The sequence below is a fragment of the Galeopterus variegatus genome, unplaced genomic scaffold (assembly GCF_000696425.1).
Source record: "Galeopterus variegatus unplaced genomic scaffold, G_variegatus-3.0.2 Scaffold780, whole genome shotgun sequence".
Lineage (NCBI taxonomy): Eukaryota > Metazoa > Chordata > Mammalia > Dermoptera > Cynocephalidae > Galeopterus > Galeopterus variegatus.
Genome location: NW_007726891.1, coordinates 338,267 through 346,495, shown reverse-complemented (window position 1 = coordinate 346,495; position 8,229 = coordinate 338,267). Strand labels below are relative to the sequence as shown.

The 8,229-nt window shown below is 44.6% G+C and overlaps 1 protein-coding gene across 1 annotated transcript in view; it reads left to right on the top strand.

Annotated features, from left to right (window-relative positions):
* Positions 1–8,229, top strand: part of TENM2 (teneurin transmembrane protein 2) — a gene marked incomplete at its 5' end in the record, with an annotated part of 173,606 nt that overhangs the window by 162,608 nt on the left and 2,769 nt on the right. The window contains one exon of the mRNA XM_008572405.1: positions 6,595–6,725. Within this exon, the coding sequence (XP_008570627.1) occupies positions 6,595–6,725 (131 nt within the window). The remainder of the gene's footprint in view (positions 1–6,594; positions 6,726–8,229) is intronic.

Sequence of the window (8,229 nt, the reverse complement as noted above, 5' to 3'; positions counted from 1 at the left end):
AGGACGTGTAAAGTGCCTAGCTCAGTGTGAAGGCTAATAAACGCATTTGTTATTTACTCCAGACTTGGAGATGGGGAGTTCATAGGTGAAGAGGGAAGACACCACCTTTGTGTAATTTTCTGGGGGATGTGGGGAGGTGTCTTCAGATTCACCTTGAAATAGATTCAAACTCTGCTCCGAGTGGCATTGCTTCAGCAAGCCAGAAACCCTAGACAAATTTGAGCTACGTGAACCTCCTAAATGTAGCCCATGATAACTCATATTTTTCCCCCATCCCTTTCTCCCTGGTGGGTCTTTGAGCTTCCAAACCCCAGGCACACTTCAGCTTAAAGTAAGATTTCGTGGAGCATCACCTGTCTACGTGGGAAGGAAGACACAGCCTCCTGCTCACCTTATCCTCTTCTCATATTTACATTTAACGCCGGAAGACACCGTGCTGCTGCGGCAGTCTAATCACGTGCTGCGAAGAACCCAAGAAAAGGGAGTCGTGAGCTATCACAAGGGCCACATCGCCAGCTGCTGCCTAAAGGACTCCCTCCCAACCGATTGTTTAGGGAGCCTGGCCCTGGATAACCCCAATTATTCAAAAGGAGGAGGGGTGCTTGTGTCGTCCCAGAAGTGCCTTCTGCAGGATGGAGGAGATGAGCCTTGAATAATCATTTCACAATAGGTTTAGATTTGGAAACCAAGTCATGCTAGAAACTTTAAAGAAGAAGAAGGGAAGGAAGGGGAAGAAGAGGAGGGGAGGAGGAGGAAGAAAACGGTAGGTGTCATAAGCTGCCACTGTTCACAGGAGCGGCCAACAAAATTCCTTTTCTTAAAGGAATCACCTCTCAGCTCCTCACCAAGCGGGTCCTGAGCTAGGGAGAGAGATGGAGAAAAATGATCTTGACGGGGAAGAGTCTTCCGAGGACAAGGACTTCTCTTGCTTTTCTTGGAACTCCCCACGTATCCTGCATATCCCTGGAGAAAGTTGGGGTGATTTTATGGGATGTACAGATGAGGTATTAAATAACATTGAAACCCAGATGGCGAAAGTTATTCCCTTTTCAATGCTCTCTTACTTTTTCCAATTCAGTCAAGGAGAAAGTCTTGATGCTGGTATATACTTAACACCTCATTAACACTTCTAATCTTCATTTTCAACAGAGATTGCAGGTCTAAGACTCCCTCAGTAGCAGGTAACAAAATCCAGCTCTAATCTAATTGCATGATTCTGTTTCCTTTGTTTTAATTTTACAGTTATTTTCTGTTTGCATCAAGTAAGTCTGTTTTCTCATTTATGGTAGTAATATAAAGTTGCTTTTTTTAAAATGGATTTACCTAAGTGGAAAAGGCAAAAAAAAATTTTAATCAGTAAGTAATTAATAGTACAGGTGATACCTGGATATGGAAAAAAAATCTTGACAGGTGACCACAAATATCCAAAGTTGGAAAACCAATGCTCTACAGCACCCAGCACCTGTCTGGCACATAGTAGGTACTCTGTAAATATACGGTTGCTGCTAGAGTAAAGGTAGGCTTCTCTCTGCTTGATCTGACACTTTTTAAGGCATTTTCAAACCTGTATTCTTAAATGGGCTGTCGCTAATGTGTGTAGTTGCCAAGTTATTCAAGGAATTAGTCTGTGCCCATGAAAGATGGATGGATCATGGATTCCAGATTTCTCCTCATTAGAGGGTTCTTACATACCTATATGTTTGGTAGCAAAGTCAACATGAAACCCCTCACAACAGTTCCAGGGCAGGAGGTAATTATACCTTAGCCCCTTCAGAAGTGTGTTCTTAGGCAGGCACAGGTTGAGTATCCCTTTTCCAAGATGCTTGAATTTTCAGAAGGAGAGAACAAATCTATAGTTACTAGAGGTGGGAAATGGGGTGGGGGGGATAGGAAGTAACTGAATAAGGGACACAAAGGGAATTATGATTTGTAATGATGAACATGCTAATAATATTGATTTGATCATCACATACTGTACACAAATACTTATAGTCAACTCTGTACCCCATATATATAAATTAAAATATATATTTAAAAAAATAAATATATATACACACATATATAAATAAATTTTTTAAAAGAAAAAGGAAAAAATGCTTGGAACCAGAAATGTTTCCAATTTTGGATTTTTTTTTAGATTTGTGGAATGTATTTGCAGAATACATACTGGTTCACCATCCCTAATCTGAAAATCAGAAATCTAAAATGCTCCAATGAGCATTATGTTGGTGCTCAAAAAGTTCCAGAATTTGGAGCATTTTGGATTTTAGATTTTCAAATTAGGGATGCTCAACCTATACAGATAGATCCTCTGTCACGCACTAGTCAAGTTAGCTTTTGCTACATATGTTCAGAGTTGGTTCATTCATTTATTCTGCAGGTACTCACTGAGCACCTATTTTGTGCCAGGTGTTGCTGCAGAGCTAGGGAGACATCAGTGAATAAAACTAGTCCTAAAAGTCTCTGTCCTGGTGGAACTTGCATTCTGAGTGAGGGAGACAGACAATAAACGATAAATAGAATAAATATGCAAATGACACAGCATGTTAGAATGTGATTATTGTTTTGGGAGAAAAGACAAGCAGGGTAAGGGGACTAGGAATTGCTGTGGGTGGGAATGGGAGATGGATTTTCAATGTGCTAGTTGGGGTTGGCCTTACTGGGGAGGCAGCATTTGAGCAAGACAAAAGAGGTGATAGAGGAGGACAGGCAGGAAGACTTTTAGGAAAGAGCCTGCTGGGCAGAGGGGCTTGCCAGAGTGAAGACCCTGAGATGAGTGTATGTCTGGCACATTCTAGAAATAGCACAGAGGCTGGAGCTGAATGAGCAGCAGGGAGAGTGGGAGATGAGGTCAGAGAAACCATGGGGCGGGTCCTCAGAGGCCATGAGAAGGACATTGGCTTTTTCATTGAGAGAACGGGGGAGTCAGTGGAGTGTTCTGAGCAGAGAAACAGCATCATCTGTTCCATGTCTAAAGGCACGTTCTGGCTGCTCTGGTGATGAGGTATGTGGGGCACAGGGTGGAAATGGGAGGCCAGTCAGAAGTCCAGGCAAGAGTGATGGACCAGGGTAGAGGTGGTGGAAGTGGCAAGAAGTGGACACATATTCTGGATCAGTTTTAAAAGTCAATCAAGGATTTAGCCATATGGTCCAGCAATTCCACACCTAGGTATAATAGCAAGAAAATTGAAAACAGGTTTTCAAACGAAAATGTGTACATGAATGTTCATAAAAGCATTGCTTGTCATAGTAAAAAAGTGTAAACAACCCAAATGTCCATCATCTGATGAGTTAACAAGATGTGGTCTATCCATACAATGGAATATTACACAGCCATAAAAAGGAAGGTCATCTGACACATGCTGCAACATGGATGAACCTTGAAAACATTATGCTAAGTGAAGGAAGCCAGATACAAAAGGCCACATGTTGTTTGAATCCATTTACACGAAATGTCCAGAATCCACATATCCACAGAGATAGCAATTCAATAGTTGTCAGGGACTATGGGGAAAGGAGAGTGCAGAGTGATTAATAGTGGGTAGGAGGATTCTGCTTGGGGTGATGAAAGTGTTCTGGGATTAGTGCTGATGGTTGCACAACACTGTGAATGTGCCAGAAACCACAGAATTGTGAACCTTAAAATGGTGACTTTTATGTTATGTGAATCTTACTTCCATTCTTAAAAATGAAAGGACTTATGGATGGATTAGACGTGGGGAGTGAGAAAAAGAAAGGAGTCAAGGACGATGGCTGGGAGGACGGAACTGCCATTATATGAGATGGAAACACCATGGGTGGGGCAGGCTTGGGGAGGAAGATCAGTTCAGTTTTGGATGTGTTGAATTCAAAGTATAATTAGATATACAAGTTCCAAGTTCAGAGAGAGGTCCAGGCTGGAGATACACATTTTGGAGTCAGCATCAGCATGTAGATGGTTCCTGGGGCTGGATGACATCACCACGTTCATGAGCGCAGATGGAGTACAGGAGAATGGGGCATTCCAACATTAACAGATCAGGTAAATGAGGAAGAACCAAAAACAGACAAGGAGCAGCTACTAACGTAGGAGAAGGAAAGACGAGAGAAGTGTTATCTAGAAAGCCAAGAAAACAAGAATGGCAGAAGCATTGCGTTTGTCAAATACTTGGGATAGATGAAATGAAGAGAGCCAAGATCAACATGGAGGTCATTCCTGACCTTGACCAGGGTTGCTTCAGTGGCGTAGAGGGGCAAAAGCCTGAGCCAAAGGAGAATGGTGGAGAAGAATGTGAGAAAACGAGTATAGAGAACTAGTTTGAGTCTGAAAAGTTTTTGTAAAGGGGAATGAGAAATGGGTGGTAGCCAAAGGGAGAAGTTGGGACAAGATGAATTTTTTTAAAGATGGGATATTTAGCAGCATGTTTTTGTGCTGATGGGGTGGATCTATTGGAAGAGAGTGGATCGATGATGTGGGAGTGAACTGACGAGATTGTTGGAGTGGTGTCCTTGAAGGCAAGAAAGGATGTGACCTGGTGGACAAGTGGGGGGTTGAACTTGAACAGCTCACCTATAGCAACAGGAAGAAGGCAGGAACATGGGTTTAGAGGCTGGTTGTCACATTACCATCCACAAATGCGTTGAGAGTTCAGGAAAACTTTCCTCTGGCTGCATCAGTTTTCTTAGGAGAAGAGGAAACAAGGTCAGGTGCTACAGGGAGGAAGAGAAAGCGGGTGCTGGGGGGTGTGGAGAGATGAGAAGCAGAGTCATCCAGGAGAATGAGAGAACAACTGAAGGGGATGAGGGGATGTAGTAAGATGCCGGGCAGCAGGAAGGCACGCTGGAGGTTTGTAGTCAGGAGTGTGAAGTGACTCTCATCGGCATGGCTGTGATTTTTTTTCTCCAGCTGAATTCAGCTGCACAGGTACAGACATGGACTAAGCAAAGACTTAGATGTAATCAACATTGTGATTTCACCAAACATGTGTGATAAAGGGCAAGGGGGGTCTGAGAATATACCCAAGGGAATGATTCCAGTGACTGGCCATGGAATGTGTGCTAGGCAAGAAGAGAAGAAAGACCAAGATGTTGAGAGACAGGGAAAAGGAGTTTAGGATGGATTGAAGGTCCTGGGGGTGAAAAAGGAGAGATTAAAGGATCGTGGGTGTCAGGTTACACAAGAAGGAATAAGCTAGAAAGAGTCGAGGCAGTGGTCAGAGGGTGATCTGTATAAAATTGAGATAATGGAGGGATCAAAATTATTGGTGATGACAAGGTCCAGAGTGTGGACATAAGAGTGGGTGGAGGAAAGATCCTCAATGGAGAGGAGATCCAGGAACTAAGAGGCCAGGATGTTGGCAGGATCAACTATCCGTATAATGAAATCACTAACAAATCAGTCAGGAAGAGAGATGGAGAGATGACAGTGGAGCAGAAGCTAAAAGCTTCAAGAAGTGCAGATGAGTGGCCCAGGCGTAGGTAATGACTGCAACCACGAGCACTTGGACCTCCAGGTCCAGTTTTTGCAGGAAAATAAGCAGAAGACCAGTGTGCTCGGGGACAGAAAGTCTCAGTTAGAGGAAGAAGGGAAAGGAACCATTAGAGAAGAGGTTGAAGACATGGTGGGCTTTCCTGATGACAAACGTGAATTCCAGAGGGACCCATTGAAGTATTCAGAGAGGTGGAGATGGGCACAGGAGGTGAGGTGTGAGCTTGGGGTGCCTGTTATAAACATGGATAAGGAATATAATGAGACTAGTCCTGCTGGACTCCAGGCCGATGGGGTTGGTGAAGGCTTGAGAGTTTCAAGGGATGGACACCCAGGACTCTCTACTGGTCACTGTAGAAGGGGGACAGGAGGCCCAAGGGGAGGAAGTCTTATTCTGAGAACCTGGGCCATTCAGCAGAGGGCAGGACACATGAGGCATGTGGTATAATTCCCACATCTTGACCCCTGGCAGGGTGCCTTACTCTGAGAATGCAGTGCCCTCTTTTGGCCTATCTTTGAAGAGTAGGAAGCCTGGAGAAATGGGTTTCAGAAGCCAGAAAACTGTGTGCACTGCATCTGTGTCCAGGTCTCAGACACCCCTTTCCAAGGTGATCCAGCCTGGGCACAGCACCCCCATCCCAAATGTCCAGCACAGTGCTAACGGTCGTCAGTTTATCCCTCTAGGTGTGCATCGCATCTAGCTTCTAACACCTTGCCTGTCCTATAATAGTTGCTTCCTTAAATACTTGCCAAATGAGGAAGCTCATATTTATTGAGCAGTCCACATGCCAGGCACTGTGATACGTCCTTCACATAGATCTTCTCCTTTGATCCTCACAGAAACCCAATGAGATTGGGACAGTTATGAACCCAATTCACATCTGAGGGACCTGAGGCTTACAGAAGAGCAGGAACTTGCCCAAGGTCATGCAGCAAGGGGATTTGAAGCTAGATCTCTCTTACTCCAGTGCTGGCCGCCTTAGTCACTACATGGCATGGTGGTTATCCACTGACCGAGTTGGACCCCACACCCAAATCACCCATTTTATTTTGTTTTCTCTCGAAGATCTGCTGCTACCTTCTATCCTTCATGATTTCAGAAATCTTTATTTTTGTTTCCACCATAGATGTGAAAAGCTGGCTTGTGATGTTTGGATTTCAGCTTAGCAACATAATTCCTGGCTTCCCAAGAGCCAAAATGTATTTCGTGCCTCCTCCCTATGAATTGTCAGAGAGTCAAGCAAGTGAGAATGGACAGGTAAGCAGAGGCTCCTGCCAAGAATCTGGATAATTATCATCATTCTCTTTTGCAAACAGAGCCACATGGGCACCAAGGGCATGTCAGTGGAGGAAAACATCAGAGCTGGGTATAAAAGGTGCAGGAAACATTGGGACTGCCCAGAAAAGAGAATGTCAAAGCTGTCACATGTCTGGCACAGCACATATTTCTTCCCAACATAGATTATCACTTCAATTGTAGTATCATGATCTGTTCAGTATATACCCTTGAGTCAGTCACTCCTTGATTAACAACAGCACAGAGAAACATAATAGCAACCTACCATCTGCACTGCCTATGAGATTATAACCCTTTCGGCTTTTATGGGATGTAATAAAACTGTGGTTTGCAGTTTCTGTCCCATTAAAGAACATTTTTATGCCCCACATAAAACCTCCACGCTTTATGGTCCAAATGTATACAGATTGAGTTTTCATAACATAATTTGCACTTGGGTCTTTCTGTGATGACCGAAGGGTGGTCAGTCTGGGTGCAGCTGAGAGCTCTGCCGCAATTGGATGGGAGGGGTGGGCATCAGTATTCAAATAACCCCTGCTGTAGAACCGCTGCTCAGCACTATCAAAGTCTGAAAGGTCTCAGCTGCTCTGAATAATCATCCAGATTGTGTAACTACAGAGCAGCAAGGAGGAGATGCTGGGTAATTGAGAACAGCGTTGTCTCAGTCCTGCCCCTTGGGGACCACTCGATGGATGAATAGCCATCATTTCTCTCATTTATCTAAGTGCCTTTACCTCCCAAACACAGCCTCTTCCATTATCCCAGCCTGTCCCCCGACCACCAATTGAGACAGGTTGTAATTTGTGAGTGGAGAACTCAAGGCCAAGGAGATAATGGCGATTTCATCCCTCCACAGAACCAGGGCGAGGATCCAAAGCAACTGACTCAAAGCAGGGGGTATTCTCTCTGGCCTTTAAAGCCTGAATCTCTTAGCCTAGTGCTTCTCAAATGTTAATATGTGCACGAATCACCTAGGGTATCTTGTAACATGCAGCTCCTGATTCAGTAGTTCTGGAGTGCAGCCTGAGATTCTGCTTGTCTAACAGAGCGGGTCCTGATGGCTCCTCTACTACTGGTCATACTTTGAGTAGCAAGGTCTTAACCCAAGGAAGCTAATGGATATCCAGGGTATTGGCCTCAAAGAAATGTAGGTTACAGCAGTGGGGTTCACAGCTGTTCAAACAAACACCCTGCCTTTCAGTTCAGGATATTCCCAGATCTGAAGTGTGCAAGGCAGGTGCCAAAACCATCAGAGTGCAGTGCGACTCTCTTCTCCAACAATGGCAAGACGTGGTAAGTGCATAGGCCTGGATGTAGACACCAGCAGGGTAGCGGGCCTCCTTCACCGTCTTTTTAGTTAGTGGCACAGTTCCAAAGTGGACAGGCCACATCATCAGAGCACTGGTAACCAGCCAGCCGTGCCTGCTTCCAAAAGGTAGGACTGTATCAGCTTGGGTCAGTACAG